This window comes from Solanum stenotomum, chromosome 6, assembly GCF_019186545.1.
Source record: "Solanum stenotomum isolate F172 chromosome 6, ASM1918654v1, whole genome shotgun sequence".
Taxonomy (NCBI): Eukaryota; Viridiplantae; Streptophyta; class Magnoliopsida; order Solanales; family Solanaceae; genus Solanum; species Solanum stenotomum.
This window is the reverse complement of record NC_064287.1, coordinates 44,272,966-44,299,160: the sequence shown is the minus strand read 5'-3', so window position 1 is coordinate 44,299,160 and position 26,195 is coordinate 44,272,966. Positions and strand designations below refer to the sequence as shown.

At 31.2% G+C, this 26,195-nt stretch overlaps 4 protein-coding genes across 6 annotated transcripts in view; 1 reads left to right on the top strand and 3 right to left on the bottom strand.

Moving 5' to 3' along the window:
* LOC125867603 (uncharacterized protein At4g28440) overlaps positions 1 to 26,195 on the bottom strand; it is a 162,608-nt gene that overhangs the window by 8,161 nt on the left and 128,252 nt on the right. The window contains exon 1 of one of the 2 annotated variants that reach the window (XM_049548157.1): positions 2,828 to 2,831. The exons of the other annotated variant lie outside the window; for it this stretch is intronic. The gene's annotated coding sequence lies outside the window, so the exon portion shown is untranslated. Of the gene's footprint in view, positions 1 to 2,827; positions 2,832 to 26,195 lie in introns of those variants that run through there. 2 annotated transcript variants of the gene reach the window in all.
* LOC125867597 (carbonic anhydrase 2-like) lies at positions 4,774 to 17,744 on the top strand. Of its 2 annotated transcripts, XM_049548146.1 has the most exons (10): positions 4,774 to 5,014; positions 5,351 to 5,441; positions 12,311 to 12,372; positions 12,621 to 12,761; positions 14,244 to 14,292; positions 14,823 to 14,939; positions 15,237 to 15,290; positions 16,237 to 16,322; positions 16,866 to 16,971; positions 17,400 to 17,744. In XM_049548146.1, exons 2-10 carry the CDS (start codon positions 5,382 to 5,384, stop codon positions 17,562 to 17,564), a joined length of 840 nt encoding a protein of 279 aa, XP_049404103.1. In that variant the 5' UTR covers positions 4,774 to 5,014; positions 5,351 to 5,381; the 3' UTR covers positions 17,565 to 17,744. The 2 variants fall into 2 exon arrangements, with proteins under 2 accessions (XP_049404103.1, XP_049404104.1); XM_049548147.1 differs by lacking the exons at positions 4,774 to 5,014; positions 5,351 to 5,441 and adding an exon at positions 11,822 to 12,126.
* On the bottom strand, positions 18,648 to 22,275 carry LOC125867596 (2-methylene-furan-3-one reductase). Its single transcript, XM_049548145.1, has 4 exons — positions 21,521 to 22,275; positions 20,269 to 20,592; positions 19,594 to 19,753; positions 18,648 to 19,071 (listed from the first exon to the last, which is right to left on the bottom strand). The coding sequence occupies exons 1-4, from the start codon at positions 21,935 to 21,937 to the stop codon at positions 18,806 to 18,808; spliced, it is 1,167 nt and encodes a 388-aa protein (XP_049404102.1). The 5' UTR covers positions 21,938 to 22,275; the 3' UTR covers positions 18,648 to 18,805.
* Positions 23,657 to 25,923, bottom strand: LOC125867592 (probable nucleoredoxin 1). The gene is made up of 4 exons (XM_049548142.1): positions 25,670 to 25,923; positions 25,030 to 25,509; positions 24,485 to 24,958; positions 23,657 to 24,376 (listed from the first exon to the last, which is right to left on the bottom strand). Exons 1-4 carry the CDS (start codon positions 25,766 to 25,768, stop codon positions 23,786 to 23,788), a joined length of 1,644 nt encoding a protein of 547 aa, XP_049404099.1. The 5' UTR covers positions 25,769 to 25,923; the 3' UTR covers positions 23,657 to 23,785.

Genomic DNA, 26,195 nt, shown 5'->3' with positions numbered 1-26,195 from the left:
CCTCTACAACTGATTAATAATTCTAATTAGGCCGGGGTCGATCTGGACGCATCAGAATGTGACACGTGGGAATGAAGACATATCAGACATGATTCAATGAGAATGATACTTGTCTTATCATTTGAGATCGTTTGGTAAGATTGTTGACTCTCGTATGTACTAAGTTTGGATCTATACTATTGGCTCACTTGGCTCCAGAGATGCAAAACTGGAATATAGCGGTGGATTGTCAAGATAAATATTGGTTGCAATCTCTTTCAAAGAATATGGGATCCAATTCAGCAGTTTTTTTAGTCACAAATGTAGTTGATGAAACGTGTCTATATGGGACGTTATGACTTATGAGGGGCGAAATCCATGAAAAACATTACTTAGGGTTTGATTGTAAGTATACCATTTCCCCACATTTGTATCACATCAGAATTGTCATTTCTCCTCAAGCATGGTAACTATAACCCTCAAAATCATTAAATCCTAACTTTATCGGTGATATTGTCAGACGACTAAGATAAAAACACACGAATAATATTAATTATTTTTCTCTCGCTAATGTTTTATTGTTGACTGATTTGGCTCATCACTTTAATCATATAAAACAAGTAATTTAGCATCAACAATCTCATTGTTTTCACTCTAATTTGTGTGTCCTTGAACCATTTAAACAAATTGAATTGTTACTTCAAGTTATGGATTTAAGGGTAAAAAGTTTGGCGACCAACATGGGGACAGGACAGTTACAGTATTGTTTTGACTTAATTATTATTTAATCTTTGCTAAGTTGCTTTAAATTATTATTTTTGCGAAAAAGACCATCATCAGAGGCGAAGCTAGGTGGGGGTGTATGGGTTCGGACGAACTCACTAGCTTTTTTGTAGACCATATATTTGTATTAAAAAATTAAATAAATATATGTATATTAACATGTGAACCTCCAAACAAAATTAATTTAGAACCCCATACTCCTAGCATTGGCTCTGCCTTTGAGTCCATCATCATTCTCAATATGAAGGAAACAAATCAATTGGATGGCAATCGAGTCGTTAGGAAAGAGTTTGAAGCTTTTTATTTTTTATTTTTTTGATAAACAAGATGATATATTAAAACTTAATATGCATCAATACATGTAAGTGGCCGAGTATGGATCCTTTAGTAATGCTTGGGGCAAGAGTTGAGGTTACATTATACGCATTAATACATTCCACAATAGAAGGCGATATTTTTAGTATAATTAACATAAAGAGTTTCTACTTTTTCTGTTTATATTTTACTAGATACAATTAACGTATGTCCAAATCACAATGGAAGCTTTCTTCAATCTAGACCCTTACTTAGCCAAGATATCTGTCACTTGATATTCTTTCCTAAATCTATGTTGCACACCAGAGGGTTCCCAAATTTGAGTAGCAGTTTCCTGCCGTCAGTCAAATTTTTGCTAGAGAGTGAAGAATATTCTGGCAGTCTATATTAATTTCAAGTGGCGTTAGGTTATAGGTTAGTGCACTAGTTAAACTATTATGAAGCTAGCTAGCCTCGATGACGAAGAGGAGCACTACGAGGCTGATATATATATATATATATAACATAAAAAAGTCATTCTAATTATTTTAATTCATTACAATTATAATTTTATATTGAGACCTTCGATTTTTTTATAAAAAAAAAAAACAAAAAACTGATTTGCTTTGATCGATTCCATAGAAAAAAATTAAAATAATTGACACTTGTAGAGCCACCCTTAGCATGTATGAATGAATATCTCATTCATTTATAAAATCATTCACACTCGTAGGAGCCACCTTCTTCTCCTTGTATAAATATCTTATTCATTATCATTTTATTATTAATAAAAATACAACGCATGATACTGATAATAGATAGAACTAAAAAATAATAATCAAAAAAAGCAAGTGTTCGGGTAACTTCACATACTTATAATATAATTAGGAATTAGGATTAGGTTATATTGTTATCCTTACTTTTGAATATTTCTTTAATTGACAAGATGTAGTTGCTCGAATGATAAGCACCCCTTACTCTCAACTTGAAAATTGTAAATTTAAGTCACCCCAATAAAAAGTAGGAGCTCTTAGGAAGGGGTAAGGGAAAAAAAACTCATTTCTTTAGCTACAATATATGTTTGGTTATCAAATAATGAGATAATTAAATAGACGGATTTTATATATATATATATATATATATATATATATATTACTTTACAAAGTAGAACTATATACGGAACTCGGAAGCAATCGTTATGATTGCAACAATCAACGTGGAATCTTCAATTGCATGTGCTTTTAATTATACAATAATGACCGGTGCCAAAAATTTGGCAAGGATATACAAATTTTCTTTTTAATTGTGTTAAAGACCTGTAAAATTAAATAAACATTCATAATAATTAAATAATTTATTTTTGTATATCACATAATTTTTTGATAAGGGGTGTATCAGACCCATCCTAAGGTAGCTCTGTCCATAAATAAGGAGTAGCATTATACATTCCGATGCCAAAAGGGTAAAAAAAATTGTTAAAAATTTCAAAAGGACACATCAATTTTTTTTTAATCAAAAGAGTAAAATCGCTCCTGATGGAGCGATTGACTCCGTTAATCCATTAAAAAACATAAAAATCACTGCTGGGGCAGCGATTTCGTCCAAAAAAAATTTTCCTTAAAATTTGGCAGCGATTTTGTCAAAAAAAAAAAACTAACAAGGCTGCCCCTGCAGCGTTTTTCTCAAAAAATTAGCTGAACTTTTTGGTGCCTGCCTCTATTGTTGCAAAGAGACGAAGACCAAAATGGGTGCTTTTGTTAAGCTATTGGACTTGCTTCTTTTCGTTTACTTCTTGTTAATCGCCATTGTTGCTCCACTCTTTGATGGCCAAGTTGCCCTTCCTAAACACATATTTCCTCCTGTGTTGGTTGACCTGAAGAGCTGGTACACTCAACAATATGGTGATTATTTGGTTTTTGAGAAACCCCATTTCTTTGTTGGCTTATTTGGTTTCTGTGAAACCCCATTTCTTTGTTGGCTTATTTGGTTTCTAAGAAACCCCATTTTTTTGTTGGCTTATTTGGTTTCTGAGAAACCCCATTTCTTTGTTGGCTTATTTGGTTTTTGAGAAACCCCATTTTTTAAGCCTTGCAAGTGATTTTTCTTTTTTAAAAAAATTAACTTTTTTTAAGGAAAAGGCAGCGATTTTAATTTTATAAAGTTTTTTTTTTAGAAAAACGTTGTAGGGGCAGCGATGTTAAAAAATAAAATTAACGGTGTCAATTTTGTCAGAAGAAAATAGCTCCGTCAGGAGCGATTTTGCCCTTTTGGTTAAAAAAAAATTGATGTGCCCTTTTGGAATTTTTAGCAATTTTTTTTCCCTTTTGGCTCCGGACTCATACATAAAAGGCATAATACACAAACATGACCCTTAACTTGACTTCAACGGACAATTATGTCCTCCAACTTTGAGTGTGCACAAGTAAACACTTAAACTTATATAAAATTTAACAAGTAGACACACGTGTCCTACATGACATAATACACGTAGGATGAAAAATTGTCATGTAAGGTGCCATGTAGGACTAATGTGTATATTTGTTCAATTTTATACAAGTTTAAGTGCATATTTGTGCATACCCAAAGTTAAAAGTCATAGTTGTCCGCTGACGTCAAGTTAAGGATTATGTTTATGTATTATGCCTACATAGAATTATATATGTCAATCATTTATTTTTCTCCATGAGTCTTAACTCAAACCATTTCCCAATTCTTTAAGAGACAGCTTAAAGAAATACAAAAAAAAGGGACCTACTATTACCAAATTCATACAAAGCAAGTGAGGTAGGTTCATTTTCAATTAGTAGGATATGATAAGAAGTACATGATTATTTGTCTATATCACAAGTTTGGAATAATCACTTATTTAAATTTAATTTAAAAAATAGAGTACAACTAAGCAACTAGAAAGCTATACGTATATTGAAATTCTTGCAACAATCAACGTGAATTGTCAATTTCATGTGCTTTTCATAATATAATAATGGTATAATACCATCTTTATAGCCATCGTTTATCTTTGTCAACCTCTCTTATCTCAACTATTTCCAATTTTTTGGGAATTCTTATAAAAGACCAATCCTCCACCTAGCTAAGAGTTGTCACATTTTATCTAAAAGTCCCAAAAGATAATGGGTACACTTCTTTTTTCTTTTCCTCCCCCCCCCCCCCCCCCCCCCCCCCTCCTCTTGGGAGTTGAGAGTCGTTTTCATGAATAATAGAGGAGGGTGAAGGCATGGAAATCGTTCGAATCCTATTTATCGAAAATTTATACTACATTTTTAATCAGAGAAAACACTTTATCACAATAATTATGCTTCACTCTCAAAATACGATAATTGTTCTATTCAGATAAAGAATGGAGTTTAGATCAAATACGAATTAGGTATTCAGTCAAATTATAGAGTAGCTTTGGTTCAAATTTTATATTTGTTTTTAAAGATCTACAGAATATGTACAAATGATTAACTTAAAACCCAATAACTCAAATGAACTAAAATCATAAAGTCATAAATTTCAAATTCTGATTCCATTAACTAGAGGAAATGCCTGTGTGTAGTTTATTTTATTATTGTAAGTAAGTGGTGAAGCCACAAACCCTTGGTCAGAATTTGATAAGTAGGATTGACCAATGCTGAGTAAGATGATGAAAATGTGGCCCAAAAATGGTTATGTAAGTTTGCTATCTCTAATTTTTAAAATAAATGGTGTGCCAAACGTAGAAGTTATCCAAAGCTCTACTCTCTTTCATTCTTTATTTTTGTCTCTATTCTTATCCTTTTTTGTGGTTTTCATTTGATGGAATTTCCGTGAGGACAACTTTTATTTTTGTGGTTTACTCTTATCACTTTTGCCTTGTTGGCTTTATTTTCAATGACAATTTTGTTATTATAAGGGCAAATATCACACTTCTCTACTCCTTGATGATACTTCTCAAGTCTTGAATTCTAATTATAAGGTACACTTTCTCTCTTTCTCTTTAATTTCTTACCATCGAAATTTTGAATAATCTGATCACTTAAAAGATAACTATGTACGTATCACTTTTATATCTTAGGGAGAACTTGAACTAATCATGTCATGTCATTTAGCTTTCTCATAATTGGATAGTAAATTCATATTCTTAGGCAAAAGCTAAGTAGTTGCATATACTAATGGAATAGTAGGAGTTTTAGATCAAACAAATTTGTTATCTTTTTTGGTGTGTGGAATATAATGTGGGGTATTGCATATTACTATAAATATATGATATTGTTAACCAATGTATATGATAAGTGACTGAATTATATGCCAGGAATATTATTGAGGATTAATTCTTATTAATTATGGCTGGAAAATTAAGGAAATGCATGCTAATGTGTTGTTCAAGAAAGTCTCTCAATCAGGTTAGTTCTACATGGATGTCTTTATCATTTTATATTTTTGTGTCTTTATTTTGAGTCAAATAATGAACTATGAACTATAGTTGGTAAATATGTGATACACTATATATATAACACCCTTATGTTTCTGACTCTGTTAGTTCCAACCAAAAAAAAAGAAAGAAAAAAATTCTAAAAAAAACTACGACAATAATATACATAGTGTAATCTCACAAGTGGGATCGTCTGGAGAAGGTGATGTGACCAACACAGACTTTCCATCTACCTTGTGAGGATAGAAAAGCTAAATCTGAAAGCGAACTACTTAAGAATTTACAAGTATTACTAAAATACTATAAAGGGAAATCCATAAAATAAACCTCCCTCTGTCACAAAATGTTCTTGGTATATTTTTTCTTTACGAGATTCAAAAAATTCAAATATTTATACTGAATTAGTTTAGTCTAACTTCGATAGTATGAAGGAGAAGTATACAATATATTAAGGCGGAAAGGATAATGTAGAATGAGTGTTTAAATGAGAGGGTGTTGTTCGGATGGTAAGCACCCCTCACTTTTAATCCGAAGGTTGTGAGTTATGTGCTCGACTCTAATTTTCTTTTGTCAAGTCTTTCTCATTTGGGCCTCTTATCATATGTTCATGGTTTGTATACTAGCCACATTGTTCGATTCTATCTATTCACCATATAATAGAGGTCAATAATGGAAAATAACTTTCAAATTTTAGATTGGATCATGAAATAAATTACGAAATAAGATTAATAAATTTTGGATATTCTCGTTTTAATTCTTCATTCTGTTGAAATTTCCCCGCGTAAAAGACTTCAAAATTTAATAACAAAAAACCAAGGGAAAATAGGTGTATACTTTTACACCTTATAGTTGTCCATTAAAATAATTATAGACAATGTAAAAACATACATATTTTATGTATAATTACTGTATAGTTTTATATAATATAGGCTAGCGACCGTAAAATGGGACTGTTTTTAAAGTTGTTACTTCAATCCGATCAACAAGCCCAAACTTCTTTAATGGACCACGTTTTGATCATTTTAAATGCAACTTTTATAAGTCCAAAGGCCCGATCCACTTAAGACCAACAAGCCCAAAACTCAAAAGTTTGTTAGATGGCTCCAACCCAAACCCCCCACCCCCCCCCCCCCCACACACACACACACCCACCACCCCTTTTTCTAGGAAATTTCACTTAATAATTTTGAAAATAAGTGATTTTAAACTTTATCATAAAATATCAAATTCAAAAATCAAAAGTAGTATTCATTTTTGCAAAAAATTGTCAAACTTAAAATTATGTTCTCGTGGTCCTAGAGTAAAAGTTTAAGATTACTTACTTATAAGAGCATTTTTGTATAAATTAGCAAACTATTAATTTAAATTAAATGTTATAACCACAGTTTCATTTTAATTGTCATTCGTAGCAAACACTTGTCATTCGTCTCTCTCCCAGATCTTGCTCGCCACTCTCCCTTGCCTCCCACACTTTATACAAACACAAATGTATAACTTGCATTTGTGTTTGTATAAAGCGAGAGAAAACTGTATATACAAATACAAATACATATATTTTTCGTCCTATACACTTATAATAATACAAATACAGATCTTCCCCTACCAGTTCTCGTTTGCCTTTCTCTCTTTCTCGCTTTATACAAACACAAATTATACAAATTACATTGTATAATTTGTGTTGTATAAAGCGATAGAGAGATATTTGAAATACAAATGTTTTATTTCGATTCAATTGTATACAAATTCAAATTTTATGCAAATATACAAACACAATGACAATCATTGATACATATACATATTAGTTACATATATACAATTATCTAACCGATATACATATACAATCGTTGCGTTTTTATACAAATGAAAGGCCTGTCAGCGATTTATACAAATTTGATGCTTCATAGCAAACATAAGTTTGCTATGAAGCGCAATTATGCAGCTATAGCTATAACATACAAATATTATTTTTATGTTTGCTAAACCTAAAATTTATCCTTATTTTTTTTCGGGAGCAAGGATTGGCCAATTAAATTGTACTTGTCTAAGTGATTACACAAATTCAAATTCATAATGCTACAATTTGAAAATACTATTTCTCTTCAAATTTACATGAAAGTGTTTGATTATCATAAAATGAGATACAGATTTATTAAATTTATGACTAAAAAAATATCATGTAATTATAAAATCATATCATTAAAATTAAAACATATTTTTAATATACAAACATATTATTTTTCTTGCAACATACTGAACATATATTATTTGAACACGTGTTTGCTACATAAGGTTGGTAAATGTTAGGGGCGGAAAATTCAAGCCAAACCTATATGATTCATTTAATTTGTTCAAATTTTAATTAATTGGATAAGATCATAAACGAATTAAAATTTGGTATAGTTCATCTTAATTCATTATAAAAGTTAGCTCAAAGTAAGTTCAAATTCAATTCGTCACTGTCCAACCCCAGTAATTTAGTTCTTTTATATATCAAAATTTGCTCAAATCATTTTTTTATAAATTTTGAAAAATTGATCTTCCTAAACTAATTTATAAAATGTTAAGCTTAGTGCCATAAACTTTCCTTCAATAAATTTTTATACTACATATCACAACCCAAATAGTCCATTTCCCGCACCTATAAATATTTAACCATTAATAGCAATAAAAACCTTTCACAAAATTCATCTACAACATATATATATATATATATATATATATATATATGTATAGAAGAGACTAGAAGCACACATATTTTTTATCAACATGTATGCTTCAATTAGAATTAATTAAAAATTTAAGATTGCATTAAAGGATACTTTTGTTATTTGAAAATTTAATAATTTATATATTTAAAAATTAGGTAAAAAATATTAGTACTTCACAAATTATTATAAATAACAACTTAAAATATTTTTAAAAACATATAAAAACTTTTGGTTAATTCCTCAAATGTCATTTGTGTCACATCAATCAAAACAAAGGAGTAAAGGTATTTCCAATAATTTATATTAGAAGTATTATAAATCATGATAATAAGAAATTTAACATATTCTTAAAAATAATGCTATAATTTTTGTTTTGATTGATTTTCAAAAATTATATGTATATTATAAAATTAAAATATGAAAAATAACATATACTAGTCATGTTGACACGAGCTCTGTATGTAGTATTTATTAAAAGAAGTAATGGTGAGAAGAGCTCACTAGAATAGAAACAAACCAATAAAGAAGGGTGTCACGTCACAAACCATTTGTGGTGATGAAAGTTATATAAAATGGTAAGGTTGAAAATTGGGAAATGGCCTTTTCGACTTTCTTAAGAGCATTTCCTTATAGTCCTCTTTAACCTTTCCAATTTCAAAAGAATAATTTGGGATATTAATGCTTTTGTTTTGGAATTCAGTTTGGAGTTTGGTCATATATACATTTGATAGGATAAGGATTACGTACAAAGTCATTAGTCTTTCTGTTTCAAAATAATTCCATAATTGGATACAAACAAATACAGTAAGTAACTAAATTTTCATCATTTCTAAGAAAAATGTTTAAATTTGCATATGAATTTTGTGAAGTGGTTCTAATTTATCTATCATTTCCTTTATAAAAAAGTGGGTGAGTTTTTATTCTTCTTTGACTTATCACAAAAGTTTTTCAATATATATACTTCTTTTTCTTTCTCTTTTAATAATAGTGAAAGATTAAATTGCCCTTGAAGTATGTGAAACAATTTAGATTTATCAATTAAATTCGTCCTTAAGATTAAAAATTCTATGTGCATTGGTTTTTTTCTTTTAATATTTGGTGTGAATTTCTAATATAGTTACTGACAATCTACGAAATTAGTGATCACTGGAGTTTCGATGAAAGTGAAAATTCAATTTGATGATGTAGTTGATTTGAAATTAATGGTAGTTAATTTGAGCTTAGGGAATAGAGACATAGTTGTTTAAGGTTTTAAATGTTATTAAAAGAAGATAATGGAGTCGCCATCAAAATAGTGATTCTCACATAGTTCAAGAGCATAGTTAATCTTTTTTTTTTCTTATAAAAAAATCATACTATAATGGAAAGCTAGCTTTAGTTGTTTGTGAATAAGAAAAAAAATTAATCCCTTTGTCCAATAATACTTGTTTATTATTGATTTTACATACTCACTCTATCTGTGATTACTTGTCCATTTTTACTTGACACACCTATTAAGAAAATAATAATTGACATAGTGAGTTTATCATTTTATCCCTATTAATTGATATAATTTCAAAATCAATTTACTCATTAAAGAGGTTCTACCTTTTTCAAAAGCATTAACTCTCTAAATAAATTGAGGGTATAATAGGTATTATAAAATTGTTTTTTTTTATTTGTCAAAATGGACAAGTAAAAAAGGAAAATTGGACAAGTAATTAGGGACAAAAAGAGTACTTATTAAAAAGGTACAAATAGAAAGGTAATTTTACTATATCATCATTGAAATATAATAAATAGAATGTCCTGAAAAATGTAATAAGAGAAAATGACTATAATTAATAATAAGGATAAATTAGAAACTAAGTATAAAATTAGTCATTGATTTCATAAAGTGAATAAGTATTTGAACATCTCAAAATAATATAACAAACCATTATTATTGTTGGACGAAAGGAGTAGTTCATATCAATAACAGCAAGATAGAATCCCAAAATTTGGATCATTTCCCAAAATTGAAGAACAAATTTAACTATTTTCCCAAACATCGATAAAACTTAAGTCTTAATTATCATTGAAGAATGGTCAATTGATTGTGATTGCTCTCATATTGTTTCTCTTTTTTTCACATTTTATTCCTTCAAACTTGATTTGTGAGATCGTTGTAATGGTCAATAAGCCGAAAAAGGTGAATCAATTTAGAAATGGACTTTTTCCAACAAATTAGGATCTTGAAATTAAAAGAGTTTATTTATAATATGAAGAAGAAAAGTCCATTTTGATAGTATTTTAATTAAATGTATAGGATGTAATGAGTAACACAAAATTATTAAAGAATAAAAATTATTGATGAAATGTTGAGTCCAAAAGCCAAAAATAGAATGTGGTGGCACTCCATGGTTGACTTGCCCATGGGAAACAAACAGCCACCGGCAAGCCAGGAAGGCCACATTACACGTACTACCCCTTCACCTAATAAAACCTTATAATAAATTACAATATTTAATAATCATAATCCTGTTTTTGACTTAGTACAGAGCAGTATTCTATTATGTCCACTAAACTATTGTACCCCCTGAGCCAGTTAACACCTTTCAGAGTCGTTTGATACGAAATATAAAATCTAATAATTATTTTATATTTTATATCTAATATTAAGTAGTCATTGAATTAGTGCAATCTTAAGTCATAATGACCGAGGATTGGGCGACCCTTATCACTCAATCAAATTTAAGCAATTCCCACACCTCTGAAATAATGGTAGGACAAACGAAAAATATTAAATTTACAAGGAAACATATACATAGAACATATTTTTTTAATTGTTTGAACTTATATTGAAAGTGAGTAAAATCACCAATGAGGTAGGTTGTTACAACAATACTATTTTTATTGTTTCAATTTATATTCTCTGTCCAATAATAATTGTGCATTACTGACTTGACATACCTCTTAAGAAATAATAAATAATAGGGGTAATATTACTATATTATTATTTGACCTTATTAAATATAATCCTTTGAAAAATGTGTTAGATGATAAATAATACTTAATAGCAAGGGCAAAATAGACAAAAAGCAAATTATCTCTTGATTTTCTAAATTAAACAAATATTGTTGGACAATTAATATTAGTAGGTGGACAACTATTGTTGAACAGAGGGAGTATGATTCACTTGTCATTTTGGTCCTCTTAAAAAAGAATGACATTTTTATATTCAGTAATAATTTAATTTAAAATACTTATTTTATCTTTAGTAAATGATTCATAGTAACACAAATTTATGACTTAATTTAAATTACAAGTTTCGAAAGTGTTCTTTCCTTTTTATACTTCGTGTAAAGTCAAAGTCACCACATACTCCCTTAGTTCCATTTTGAGAGTCAAATTGACTAATTTTCATAGATAAATCAGATAACATTAATTCTATATTTTAACATAAAAATTTGAATATTCAAAAACTAACTAAAAGTACTATAAGAGTTGTAATATTTCTATATTAATATGAATAACAATATATTTTAAAATATTGATCAACATTCATATATTGGATTAAAAATAAAAAGTGTGATAACTAAAAAGAAAATTTATAAAATGTCATAATTGAAATGAAAAAGAATTTTAATTGATTAACATAGAAAGTGAAACCAGTGGCCCATTCCTCCATAACCGCACCACAAATGGGTGACGTTCCATCCAATAAGGCGTTGAATATTCACAAAAATAAAATTTCAATATAATTAAATATATAATTTTCCAATTTCAATTTAGGTAAATAAAATATTTATCGAAATCCCAATCCAATTAACCATACCCAAATCTCTTTCTATAAATACTCTTTGTAATAGTCCTTTACAACACAAAGAACGTGAGTTTGTTTACTCTTTTGAGCGTTTTATTCATCCTCTTTCTCCCGTAGTTTCTTCATCATCAACGAAAATGACTTTATTTTCTACAAGTCGAGAGGTATATTCAAATCTGACAAATCTTCAGAGTTCTTCGTAATTTGCATATTGAATTTTGCTCGATATTCGCATATATAAAATCAAATACGATCGAATCCTTTTTCTCGTAGAATTATCAAAACAAATTAAGATCAACTAATCAACATGTAATTACGATTGTTTTAATTTTTTTTTCTGACTTGCAGGTTACGAAAATGGCAGAAGATTCATACGAAGACGCCATTGCAGGACTGAAAAAGCTTCTCAGGTATAGAAAGAGATTTTCCATTTTTTGTCCTTTTCCATCAGGACTTTCTGTAGCTTCCATTACGTAATTACTGTAATAAATTCTGTCCTGATCCGTAATTTCACAGTTTCCGATAAAATTGGAAAACAGACTGTGATTTCATCCTCCAATCCTCTAACTGTTTGTCTGTTTACATTAACGCTGGGTCCCACACGGAGTGAGTAATTTAATTATTTATTTTTTTAATTATTATTTTTTGTGGTTGGTAGTGAAAAGAATGAGCTGGAAGACACAGCTGCGGCGAAGATAAGGCAGTTGACGGCGGAGCTGGAAGGCGCCAACGGGAAAAAGTCCGACCCGGATGAGAAGATCCGATCCGGATTCGCGCATTTCAAGGCGGAGAAATATGAGTAAGTCAAAATTAGGAAATTGTACTTTACCGTAAATAAATTCTGTCCTTTGCCATTAAAAAGTTATGTCCGAACCTTTGTGGCATCAAATATTGCATCATTCTCGGATATGCTGCCAGTTTTTTTTAAGAAAATAAATAAATAAAATTAAAATTGACAATTATTTTCAGTTATTTTCTTAAGAAAATCATTTTAATATCGTTTTCATCCTCGAAAAGTATTTAATAAATTATATGTTATGGTTATTATTATTTTTTAAGTAGATGTGAAAAGAAAAAATTAAAACGATAATTAAAATGAAATCGATCGAGTATTGAGCTGACTTGATTCAGAATTGATTGTTTATTTTCCACAATTGAAGGTTGACAGTTTGACCGACCGTCTGAAAATGTTACTCAATTGAATTATTAGTGGTTGGATATTAGTGTTTTCCTTTAATTTTTTAATTTTTATTTGTTACTTTAATCTAAAAAAAACATAAAAAATCAAATTGTGGGTCACTTAATTATCATGTGGATATGTCTGTCTTTTAGAGCTTTCATTGATGTTGATAGAATTTATGTCATTTTATAATAGTAGTACAAAGAAGGTATTAATGATTTTATTCATTTCACTATTAGGTTTAAACTATTCTAACAAGGTCATACTGTACTTTAGTAAATAAAAATAGAAGTAATTTATTATTTGTCCAACCCTATTAATAACTGATGTTATTAAACACATTTCTTAGTAGGCATAGGTGTGCCAAAAAAAAATGGCATGGAAAGTAATTTATCATAGTTTGCCAATTAGTATTACTCTTTTACCTTTATTCATATGAAAATATATTTGACTGGATATGAAATTTAATTATTTTTTTGGCACATATCAAAAGTATTTATTTTTAATTTATGAACAAGTAAAATGAACGGTACCAGTTAATATCTTGTTGGTTCTAAAAATGAAAGCTATGGAAAACAACTCTTTGATATGAGTGGATAAGTGGATTGCCAAGTGTTCAACTTGTGTATGGAAAATAGTGGAATCTTGATCATTGAAGGTCTACCCTTATATTATATGCCCACTATATTTCTTCTTGTATAAAATTATGGTCGTACATTGAGAAAAAGACTTTCAAATTAGTGGAGTATAATATGGCACGACTGCATAAAAGTTTAGCTAAAAAGATAAGAAAAAAAGTTGTTTTGATAGAGAATTTTAAGTTTATTTCCAACTAATTCTTGAAAGTAAAGCATATATATTTAAAAATTCACTAAAAAAAATATATGTAAGAACCCTACTCTTAAATGATTAGAAGGGAATGATATATCACCTAATTCTCTTATTTGTGGGGTTAATTATTTATGTAGTCCAAAAGCTAAAGAATATTTCTAATTTGAATGAAAAGCTTCTTTAGATAGCGTTAGTAAATATTTATGCCAATTTTAATCATGTTAAACATATTTAAAATCTTAACCTTGGTTTTTGTACTTCATTTTATAGGAAAAACCCAGAGTTGTATGGACAACTTGCCAAAGGTCAAAGCCCTAAGGTAATTCATAATACTCGTTCACTTTTATGTGTTCATTTTAAATTTTACATATTTCTTAAGAAATTATAATAATTAACATGAATATTTCATCACAATACTTATATTAATTTATATATAGCTTTATATTTGAAATACTATACAACAATTCAAGTAAAAGTGAACATAGTTAATCATGGCCTTGATTAGTTAATCTAGTTAATTCCTATGATCAAAAGCTTATGGAAAAAATTATCCTTAACCATGATTTCTCACCATATATTGAATTTATATATTATATTATTTTCTTAAGTCTTTTTCCTCCAATCAAAGCTCTCAAGAATAATTACTCTCTCTTGCATATATACTCGTAGGCGTTATTCCCTATTATATCCCCAAAGTATTTTAATGTAAATCAACATCAATAATTGCCGTCCAAACTGCGAATTTTGTTCCTAAATATTGAAGTTTAGTTTTATATTTTGGACTTCACAACAACGTTTAAGGCACGTTAATGAGTACTTATGTATAATTTGTGATTAAATTACGTGCAGTTCTTGGTTTTTGCTTGCTCCGATTCTCGAGTTTGCCCATCACACATCCTCAATTTCCAACCAGGAGAAGCTTTTGTTGTCCGTAACATCGCCAACATGGTCCCTCCTTACGACCAGGTAAATTTTCATTCGAGAATAGACTGATGGTCTATTTATATGACATTTTTCGAATTAAAGCCCAAAGAGACAAATCGTGTACCATGTTGGAGACTTAATCAACAAGAATAAAAAAATATTGAAAAGAAAAGAAAGTAAAAGATCAAAATAATGATGTGGATATTTATGGCATAAAGTTTAGATTAATATTCGTAGTTGAATGGCAGATTCTTTAACCCATATTTATTATTTATCCTTTACTTTTTCCACGTTATTCTTAATTTAAACTCTAATTTTGTTGTTAATTATACATTACAGACAAAATATTCTGGAGTGGGAGCAGCAGTCGAATATGCAGTTGTCCACTTGAAGGTCAGCCATTTTTATGACAATTGAAATTTGTTTTTACACCTCTGCTTAATTAATTAATAATTAATAAATAATAAAGGTGTAGCTCATTTTATCATAATTAATTAATTAATGAGGTCAAGAACAAAGTACATGTCTTTTAGCATGTTATTTCATGGTCCAATATTGGTCCAAAGATACCTAATTCAATTAAAGAGATTCCTTTCTTACTTAACTTCTCCTCATATTTATATAAATTGAAAATGTCAACTTGTGTGACATTGACCTTTTATAATTATCCAAAATTAAGAAAGAAAATTTTGACATTTTTTAAATTGTCGAGCCTAATTCACCATCTCGTCAATTTTGCTCAATAATATTTGTATTAATCATTATTTCGAATAAAAGTCATTCTATCTTTTGATTTAGAAAAACGATAATCACATTTAGTCGAGGACATTCTTTGTAATACCCTAAATTTCTCCTAATTTAGAAACATTTTCAACTCTCTAAACATTATTTTGTGTAACTTTTCAGAGACAATATTTATATTTCTATTAACTTCAGTCCAACAGGATCTACTTGTCTGATTTGGTCTGTAAACTGCCTCAAATTGCACCCCATGTGCATGGTAGAAACCAAATACATGTAAATTAGATCAGCTCAAAACTTCAGCCTTAAGTATAGGGATTAGTACAAATCATTTAAAATATTGATAATCTTTAATTTAATTGCCCATACTTGTCCTTTTTTCCTATATATTTGGAGTTGTAAATTAAACAAATGCAACAAGTGGAAATCAAAATATACATGTTAATTACTTCATCAGTTCTTAACTTAATTTAAGCCTTAAGAAAGTACGGATTAGTAAATTCATTTTTTTTTAAAAATAATTGCCTGTATTTCCCTTTTTTCTCCTATTTATTTGGAGTTGTGAATTTAAAAATGAATAAAATTTGTACAATTATAGGTGGAGAATATTTTGGTGATTGGGCACAGCTGTTGTGGAGGTATTAAAGGACTTATGTCTATTCCTGATGATGGGTCCACTAAAAGGTTGGTTTTTAATTTTTAATTTCCCTAATTAAATAAATAAATGTGTGAAAATGATTGATAATGAAAATGGACTTATCAATAAGTGAATAGTCACCCTTATAAAGTTGTTGATAAATAAAAAGATGATCATCAACTTGACTTTTTAAAAAAGCAAGTCTACTCATCAACTTTTTTTATTTTTTTGTTTATAAATTGTATTTTCTTTTGTCCTTTTCATCTGTCATTTAGCTCCTACATATATTTATTATATACTTTTAAAAAATAAAGAAAAAAAATATTTTTTTCTCCTAATTTATGTGATATTTGTTACTTTTCAAACATTAATTTGAACTAATTTTATTAAATTAGATCTTAACTTTTTTTTAATTAGTTTTTTGTATGTTAAAAAATTATATGAAAAACATTATGAATAGTTATTTTCTTAGGTTAAATATGATGAAAAAAATATATTTAAATATTGATTAAGGTTTATCTAGTTTGAATCCAGAAAAATAAAATTATATTTAAAGGTCTTCTTATACTTTGAGTACATTAAAAATGCAGTGATTTCATTGAAGAATGGGTGAAAATCTGCTCAACTGCCAAGGCAAAAGTAAAGGCAGAATTCTGCGATTTGGATCACAATGAACAATGCACAAAATTGGAGAAGGTATATCTCAATTCATGTGATGCACTTTGTTTCTATAGATATTTGTCGCAAAAAAAATAATAAATATTTTTCTATATTTAAAAGTAATTTAACTTAAATTTCTCATTTTACTCTTAGTGAGCTTCACTGGTATGACATCTATGACTTGATTGGCTCCCGTCTGACCATAGGTTTTGAGAGTATACTTTTTAATTTTTTTTTTATTGAAGTACATGAAATTTGGAAGTCCCAAAAAACTGGTCCAAACCAGTTCTTGGGTGACATTTCACTTTTGCTCATTTTTTCTAAATAAAATGAACGTTCGAACACAACTTCAAAAAACTCATTTTAGATTGTAAGTTTCAAAAATATCTCTTAAACTTTGTATTCAGTCAAAATGCGCGCAAAACATAAATGTAATGTTAATTTTTTTGTATGATGTTGAGCAGGAAGCTGTGAATGTATCACTAGGCAATTTATTGACATATCCATTTGTGAGAGAAGCTGTGGTGAAGAAAAACATTGCATTAAAAGGTGGACACTATGATTTTGAGAATGGATCCTTTGAGCTTTGGAATATTGACTTCAAACTTACTCCTTCTGTTTCACTCTAAACCATGCATGTTGAAAAATTTACAAATTTTCATGTAATCAATTGTAATTGTGTTTCAAGTTTTTTTTCTTTACTTGATTTGCATTTTGATGTAAATGTATTACTGAACAACAATGTGGTGTATCATCACATATATAAATAATGTTAAAATGGCTGTTTTCAGCTTTGAGCTTAAATCATATTACGTTATTATTGACGGTGTATGAAAATTTTACATTATCAGAGTTACTTTTACTTGTTATAACGGATAATCGATTTTATTTCCTTTTTCGGTAAATAAAGATTCTTATTATCAAACGAGAATACGTACAACGGCACTTACACCCTATGAAGACATCTTCAATGCCACTAAGTTTTGAGGAACAGACTCTGCCTTTTCTTAAAGTAGTATAGATAAAAAGTGTTTAAAAAATGTAAGTCTTATCTTTTTTTAGGAATTGGATGAATGACAACCTTTTTTAAGTGACTCTGCCTGTTTCAAGATAAGAGATAATTAAACCTTTCACAAATTTAGCTAGCGTTTGAATTTGAAAATGTGTTTTGGACATAATTTTCCAAAGCATATTTCACTATGAAACAAATTATGTATATGTAGAAGCGCGCTTAATTGATGCAGTTCTTTATCATTATCACAAATCCTAATTAATATATAGTCAATTCTTTCAATAGTGATAACACTTGTCTAAAAGTTTCATGATTGCGATGGTGAGGTGCTAGATGGGCTGAATTTGACGAGTGAAAATAGATTGAGCTAATAAATGAGAGCATTATTAACCTACTCAAACTTGGGTGAGCCATATTTTCATCAGCTAGTTTGTCAATTCTAAGATTAGTTTTAGACAATGCCATGATTAAATATTGATCGAATCTTTAAGGTAGGGAAGACAAAATTAGTTCATAAAAACATGGTTCCTTTATTCCGCCCAAGTTTGGTAAAAATAAAATTCTTCCTTGTGCTATGAATTCAAAAGTTGGTAAAACTATGTTTCAAACTGAGCGAACACAACGAGGTCCTACGCGGCGTGAATCCAGATTAGTCGGGCTCCAATACAGGTATCGGACATCAGACATTGGATTCAAAAAGAGTGGACACAAAAATCCTCCTTAGTAATTATTTCTATGTCCAACATGATCAACATACATGTTGTTTTGATCAATCACATGCCGCAATAGGCTTTGAGGAACAACAACTTCTCCTTTTCCCTAAATATATTAAAAATTGCACAAAATGAGAGCTATCTTTTAAGGAATGGGATAAATGACAACTTTTCCAGTGGCTCTTCCAGTTTCAAGATGAGAGAAAGCATCCACAACCTTATCAAATGGGAATGGTCCCTTTGGATCTATCACTGGTTTCACCTTCCCACTCTCCAAGTATGGGTTCAGTTTCTTCAACATTTCTCCATTTGATGTCACCACAAATCTAAAACCTGGTGGTGTTACTGCCCCTGTTAGCACTACCACACTCCCACCTTCCTTCACTGCCTTCACCGCCTTTTCACCCTGACCTGTAGTCAGTACCAAGAAGTTGTTAGTAGAGGTGGATCCAAAATCTAATTAAAACCAACCATTAAGATTCTTAGCGCTGGAAACTTTGTAGAAGAATTAACCTAAATAGCAGCCCACTCAACAGCTTAAACTAAAGATAGCCGTCAGATGTATAATATGTATATAACCATTTATAATTTATGTAGATCGGCTAGAGAAAGTAAATAATGAATTGGGCGGGCTATTTATGTAAAGATCCCAACATTGTACTTGTGAAATGATGAGTTCAGAATTTAATAAGGAAATTTTGCAATTGTAGTTTTGATCATCAATTGATTCAAAATATGCATCAAAACATTGCCCATTTGACCATCAATTGATTCAAAATATGCAGTTTTGATCTTTATGCTTGTGAATATTCACTATTGTTAACTGTTAAGCCATTTAGTTAACTATGTGTTATGTTAAATTTGTACGTGCATTTTGTCCCGACAATGAGTATACTAAAATGGCCATTGTTTAAGTTGAAACTAAGTTCTTACCAACAGAATCATAAACAACATCAAACTTGTCAGGCAGATCTTCAAAATTCTCCTTAGTGTAGTCAATAGCTAAATCAGCTCCTAAGCTTTTCAGGAGTTCCAACTTCCCTGTGCTAGAGGTAGCTGCTACTTTTGAAGCACCAAATACTTGTTTAGCAAGCTGTAACAGAAAAAAAGCGACACTTCAGCTTAGCAGCAGGGGCACATGAAAATAAAAAAAGGATTGAACATGCAGAAAAGATAGCAAAAGCTAGCCAGGCCCCAGCCTACTAGATCGTTTACACAAAAATAGGGTAAGAGGCCATTTTATTTATCTTTAAAAATGCCCAATGGAATATTGAATCCATATGATGTAATGTGTGAGATGAAGAAGACCGGTGACTGCTAATTCAGGGGAGTAAATGATGAAGACTGAAAAAACAATTTAATTTGGCATTGTCCTCAAAGAATCCTACCGAAAGCCAAGTCAGTATGCTATCTACGTAGACGCTAGCACCAGAATATTTGTAATTTGTTGTAGTGGACAGCCTGTCTTATTTTCTAAGTTACTAATCTCACTCTTTATGGAAAGGTTACTCATAGTTATCATTAGATGGACCTGAACACTTTTCTAGAAATCATGTTTTTCTAAAACTGAAATATACATTTAAACTAGACTTATTGAAATGTCCATACCTGGATTACAAGGGATCCAACACCACCAGCACCTCCCAAAACAAGAATGGATTGGCCAGCAGAAAATCCAGCTTTCTCAAGACCTTCATAAGCAGTTTCAATAACTAGAGGAAGAGCAGCAGCCTCCGCAAAACTCAGATTCTTGGGTTTCAAAGCAACTAGTTTCTCTTCAACAGCAGTGTACTCAGCTAAAGATCCAAATTGATTTGGTCCATCTATTGCTTTCTCATTTATATCTCCATACACTTCATCTCCTTCTTTTAACTCCTTTACTTGACTACCAACTTTCACTACCACACCAGCAACATCATAACCTGGCACAGTCTACACAAACAAGAAAGTATATGTTTTAGACTACATATTCCACAACAGGAAAAATTGTGTGATTTTGTCCTATTTTCCATTTGACTTGTATGATCATCTCTTCTTAAAAGACACTTTTGTTTACTTAATTATAACTTCAACAAGACCTCTCACTTCTGAGTCTGATTCTTTTCCATGGGACAAATACACATGGAAATTGCTCTGACAAAACACACATGGAAATTGCACAGACAACATGTTAAATTGTGTGCTCATCTCATCTAAAAACACAAAATTTTAGAAAAATCATACTTCTATTCAATCATTTCAATCTTCAACAGTTGCAAGGATGTCGAGATATATGATTAAGTAAATAAATGTGTGCTTTTTTCTAACAACATAAGCTTTTAGATGAGATGTGACACACTTCAACATGGTATCAGAATAGGCAGAAGTTGCAAGTTCAAATCTCATTGCCACCCATTATCAGAGAAAAAATCACGTGCTTGACTCATGAAAAAGAATCAAACCCGCACATGAGGGAACTTTTAGATGAAATGTCACACAGTTAAACACGGATAGTGCAGATAATCTCTAATTTAATATTGACCTCCCATGATTTCGAAGGTAATTTTTAAGAAGTAGTGAACACTACAGTCATGAAGTGAAACGTCACAAAAAACAGTTTGAACATTTTCTGTGCTGAAATCTTAGGAGAAAAGTTGCTCTATCACTGTAAACATATGACAGTTGGGCCTAACTCCATGTTCAACCAATGTGGATGGCCTAAATCCATATAATCAGACCGACTATCCATTCCTCAACCAATGTGGGTTCTAACCCACTCTAACAAACATTATAACACAAGCATGAGGAAAGCAATTGTACCATTAAAACATGGAATTCAAACTAAACTGAAAGATAACAAGATAAGGGTGCCTAAACTTACTGGAAGTGGAGAATCAGTGGCCTTAAATTTTCCGAGCCTTCGTTTAAAATCAATAGGGTTAAGAGCAGCAGCAACAACCTTAATCAAGACTTGATCTTCCTTAATGTCAGGAACTGCAACATTGGACTCCAACTTCAAAACATCAACACTTCCATAATCAGTATAACTCCAAGCTTTCATTTCAGAAGGAATAGAAATGCTTGTGGATGTTTGAGCAGCTGCAGCTTGAGAACTAGCAGAGACTCTAAGTGGCAAAACAGTGGAAAATTGGCTTCTTTGAATAAAAGTTTCAGCTTTTCTGCTACCCTTTACTCTAAGAGCAGAAGTAGAAGAAAATGGAGAGTGAAGAGAAGAGAAAGAAGAGGGTGGATGAAAGGGTTTGAGTTGAAGAGTAGTGGAAGATAACAGAGCTTCCATTGTTCTTCTTTCTTTCCAGCTGTTTTTTTTTATCTCTCACTCAGTATTTTCCTCAAACACTGTATGTGCGTGATTGAGAAGTTGAAATGCTAGATTTTGGCTTCTATTTTTTTGGGTAGAATTCATTTTCAGCCATCCATTTGTTAGTAAAATAGTGATTTGGAATATCCTGTCCTCATAATTTTCCCTGTTTTTGATGAGGCCATAAGGAAATTAATAGCCACAAGCTAACAAGAGCATTCAAGCACAATATACCAACATGATGAGTTGTGGTGAAAAGTAGAACTGTTTCATCCTTAACTAGAAGTTCGAGTTCGAGCTAAAAGTATAGAGAAAATCCTTGAGAGCGCCACTCCTAAAATAGCCATTGCAGTGTGAATTCAGATTAGTCGGAGCTCCAACTTGAGGCCAAGTTGGGAATACAAAATAAGAACAACATAATGGGCCTGATGGCAACTTTTATTTATTTATTTAAGTAATATTTGTGAAGTTCTAATGTATTAGAGATTAGTGAATATATGGGTAGATAAGATTTCAAATATAGGATTTGCAAATTTTTAGCAACTTTTGTTTGTTATATTTACCCCCAACACTTTCATCGAAATAGTTAGATCTATGTTGCTCGAACTTTTTTAAAATGTCAAGAGTGCAAACAGAACCTTCAAAAATAGTGATTTTTTCGGAGGATTTGACACATAGGGTCCTCTACTTTCTTTATCTGGATTGACTTTAGTCCATCTAGCACCTTCCAGTCATCTTGTGGAGGTAAAAAAATAAAATGTAGTTACCATGTTGGTCTCATTGTTCTACTACTTGGCTTCGAGCCTTAAAAACACATCTTTTGCAAAAACATAAGGTAAGACTGCGTACAATAGACTCTTGTGGTCTGGCCCTTCCCGAACCCTGCACATAATAGTGGGAAGGGGCGGATTTACTTTGGACCAAGGGGTGTCACGTGACACGGCTTCATCGGAAATTTTTATTAATAAATAGGTAAACATAATTGAAAAGCTTAATACAAATAAAGGACAAATCTCTAAAAAAGTGACATAGCTTGTACAAAAGAGCAATGTAGCTCAGACGGTCAGGGGCTTAACTTTTGCCCAGTTGATGGGGGTTCGAATCTCATTAACACCATTTTCTTACTTGGTTAATTAAATTTATAATTTAAATTTATTTCCTAGACACATAAAAATGCTAAAAAAATTAATAATTTTTTAATATAATATTATAGTTTTTTAATATAACATTATAATTTTTAATATAATATTATTATTTTTTATTTATTTATTTTTATTTTAAAATGTGACATCACTTATGAAAAATCCTGTGTACGCCATTGATAGTAAGAGCTTTAGTGCACCAAACTGCTCCTCTTTTGGCTTTAAGAGAAGCTTGGTAGCTCCGTAACCTATCAAGGAGGTGGTTTTGCCCATCTATAAGGACAATAGTATTGACGATCGATTTTACTCTCCATGTTCTCACTGTGAGATGAAAATAAGAGAGGTCAATCGAAGAACAACAATATACCCAGTGAAATCCCACAGGACAGATTATACACAAATCTTACCCCTACCTTGTGGAGGCAGAAAGACTGTTTCCAAAAGACCCTCGGCTCATGTACATGGCCAAAAATTTGAGATCGACCCGAAGAACCACTAGTACCATACATAGTTGCATAATTAAGATGAACTAACAACTATTTACTAGAAGGTCAGACATAAAAATGATACAAATTACACACAAATCACTATTTTAATCACAAGATGAACTAGAGGTCATGTATGAGGTTAAAGTGGATCTATCATGTTGCTAAATGGAGCTTGGCTTTTCATCAAACAGTTGTTTTCAGTTCATTTCTTCTTGTTTTGGAGCACATTTTGGATGGAGTCCATAGTCGCAACGTTTGCAGAAGAAAGCCCACCCGTACCCCATCTCCTTGCACCCGCTGCAAAGATACACTTGCTGATGTATCAGTGCAAGTTCATGCTCATTGTGAATTTCATTTCTGTCTTTCTTGGGCCAACCCGTTGTATTTTTGTCGAGTTGTTGCTGCAAAATCTTTATATGGTCTTCTGTGAAGGGATAGGCTCCTGCACCGTGTGTCTCTAACAGCTGCCGTACTTGTGTATTCACAGTGCTGCCATTAGGACCAATTGCTATGGCCACTGGAATGCCTACAATGTTGAATCTGCGTGACAGAAATGACCTCCTTTCATCATCGAAAGGAAGTGCCAACCAGGGCATACTTGAAAAGAAGTTATTAAAGGAAGACTCATCTTGATCACTAGAGATGAAAATCACTTCAAAATTTTCATCTTTCTTCTTGATTTCTTGGTATGCAGTTACGAGTTTGGGTTGAAATTCTCGACTTGGGAGACTCCAACTTGCTGCAAAATACAGTACAATGTTGTTCCCTACTAGTTTTTGTACAGGAACCTGAACAAGTTTAATGAAAAATAACATTGATTAGTAAACACTGACTTCATCAATCCCTTTGAAATGAATTCACAGCTCCATTCACTTATTTCAACCGACTAAACTTACCTTTAAACCGCCATTTGAAATGACAAAATCTCGATCTGCAGTAACAAGAATAGACTCTAATGTTTGTGCTTCTAGTTTCTTCTTCTTTAGATTAGCCAAAGTTACAAGCTTTTCTTGTGTGAAAGGAAATGCTTCATCTCCATATTCTTCAACAAATTTAACTGCATTTTGCTGCAGAGTCTTCCCATCTGGACTTAATACGACAAGCTGTGGTAGGAGTTTATGCTCAAAGTACTGAATCAGTCTCTCACAGTTCTTGTCTTTGAAAGGTAAAGCCAACCATGGCATTGCTTCAAAGCTTTCTTTAAAATCCTCATATTTTTCATCCAGAGAAATCAGCACAATTTCAAAGTTATTTCCTTTAAGCTTTTTGTATACCTCTGCTAGCTTCAAGGTGAAATTCTTGCACCCTCTATGAGTACTCGTTCCAAAATATAGGCAAACTGTTTTCCCTTCAAGCTCAGACACGGAAATCTGTAAACAAGCGTGTCGAAGATAAGCACAAAAACTACAATGCATAGAAATGATCAACTCAAGGACATTACCTTGTTCTCTTCATTCGAGATCAGGAAATCGCGTGATCCATAGACCAGAAGAGACCTCAAAGACTGATTCTCCTTAGCCTTCTCTTCTTCCAGCCTCAAGTAATTAATTCTTTCAGACGTAAATGGATAGGCTTCAGGACCAAAGTGCTTGATAAATTTAACGCCATCGTTGCTCAAAACTTTGCCTGTCCCATCAAGAATCACAAGATGTGGAATTGCCCTTACTTTGAACAACTGCTTTAAGTTCTTTCTAGCCTCAGCATCAGAAAAAGGAACAGCAAGCCACGGCATTTTCACAAAGTATTCATTAAACGATTCGTCATCTTTATCAGATGAAATGAACACTATTTCAAAGTCACCTTTAGGATATAGACTCTCATAAGCTTCCACCAACTTTGGTGTAAACTGGCGACATGGACCACACCATGAACCGGAGAAATACAAGCCCAGAAGCTTTCCTGTTATGCTGCTCAATGTAACCTACAAACAAGCATAAGATCAGTGTTCCAGTTTGTTTTTGCTCAATCTTTCTCGTTCTTAGATAAGATTATAGAGGAAGTATATACAGTCAAACCTCGTTATAACAACTTAGAAAAGGTTAATTTAGAAACATTTGAAGGGATAGTGCCAGTATACACACCTGTTCGCCATTTGTACATATTAGAAAGTCTCTCTCCTTTGAAGACAGTACAACTGTGAGATCATTCGAGGAGCTTTCTAGATCGATTGCCATAGCCATCAGTTACTGATTCCTATCTCTCTCAAAACTGTACAACACTCAACATGTTTCATTTGACATGTTCTGTCTTGATTCTCTCTTAAAGGAAACTTATTAGGGACAACGAGCACTTGCCGGTCAATTTCATCTGAAGTTTCAACCTGGCCGGCCCTGTCACAAATACATATTAAATTGGATTAGAAGTATTAGCTGCCTAGACTAAAGTTTGAAGGGCATTTTGTTACAATTTGCAACAATATTATATAATCAAATAGACTATACAATAGTGACAAATGAAATGGAATATTATTATTATTAATAGAATGGACAGTGGCATCTTGATTCCTCCACTGACCAAGATTCCTCATATATGCAACTTTGTCTTTGGCCTGCCGGCTTCTCCAAACAATTTTATTAAAATTCTCTTTATTTCTGTATCTTTTTTGAG

Excerpts from the sequence above, each read along its gene's own strand:
- LOC125867597 (XM_049548146.1), top strand. The coding sequence starts at position 5,382 with ATGGCTGGAAAATTAAGGAAATGCATGCTAATGTGTTGTTCAAGAAAG. Across the intron at positions 14,293-14,822 it reads CCAAAGGTCAAAGCCCTAAG|TTCTTGGTTTTTGCTTGCTC; the intron begins GTAATTCATAAT and ends AATTACGTGCAG. Across the intron at positions 16,972-17,399 it reads AATGCACAAAATTGGAGAAG|GAAGCTGTGAATGTATCACT; the intron begins GTATATCTCAAT and ends GATGTTGAGCAG.
- LOC125867596 (XM_049548145.1), bottom strand. The coding sequence starts at position 21,937 with ATGGAAGCTCTGTTATCTTCCACTACTCTTCAACTCAAACCCTTTCAT. Across the intron at positions 19,754-20,268 it reads TTGGATCCCTTGTAATCCAG|CTTGCTAAACAAGTATTTGG; the intron begins GTATGGACATTT and ends TTTCTGTTACAG. Across the intron at positions 19,072-19,593 it reads TGTTGTTTATGATTCTGTTG|GTCAGGGTGAAAAGGCGGTG; the intron begins GTAAGAACTTAG and ends TACTGACTACAG.
- LOC125867592 (XM_049548142.1), bottom strand. The coding sequence starts at position 25,768 with ATGGCTATGGCAATCGATCTAGAAAGCTCCTCGAATGATCTCACAGTT. Across the intron at positions 25,510-25,669 it reads TATGTACAAATGGCGAACAG|GTTACATTGAGCAGCATAAC; the intron begins GTGTGTATACTG and ends GCTTGTTTGTAG. Across the intron at positions 24,377-24,484 it reads TTTCAAATGGCGGTTTAAAG|GTTCCTGTACAAAAACTAGT; the intron begins GTAAGTTTAGTC and ends AAACTTGTTCAG.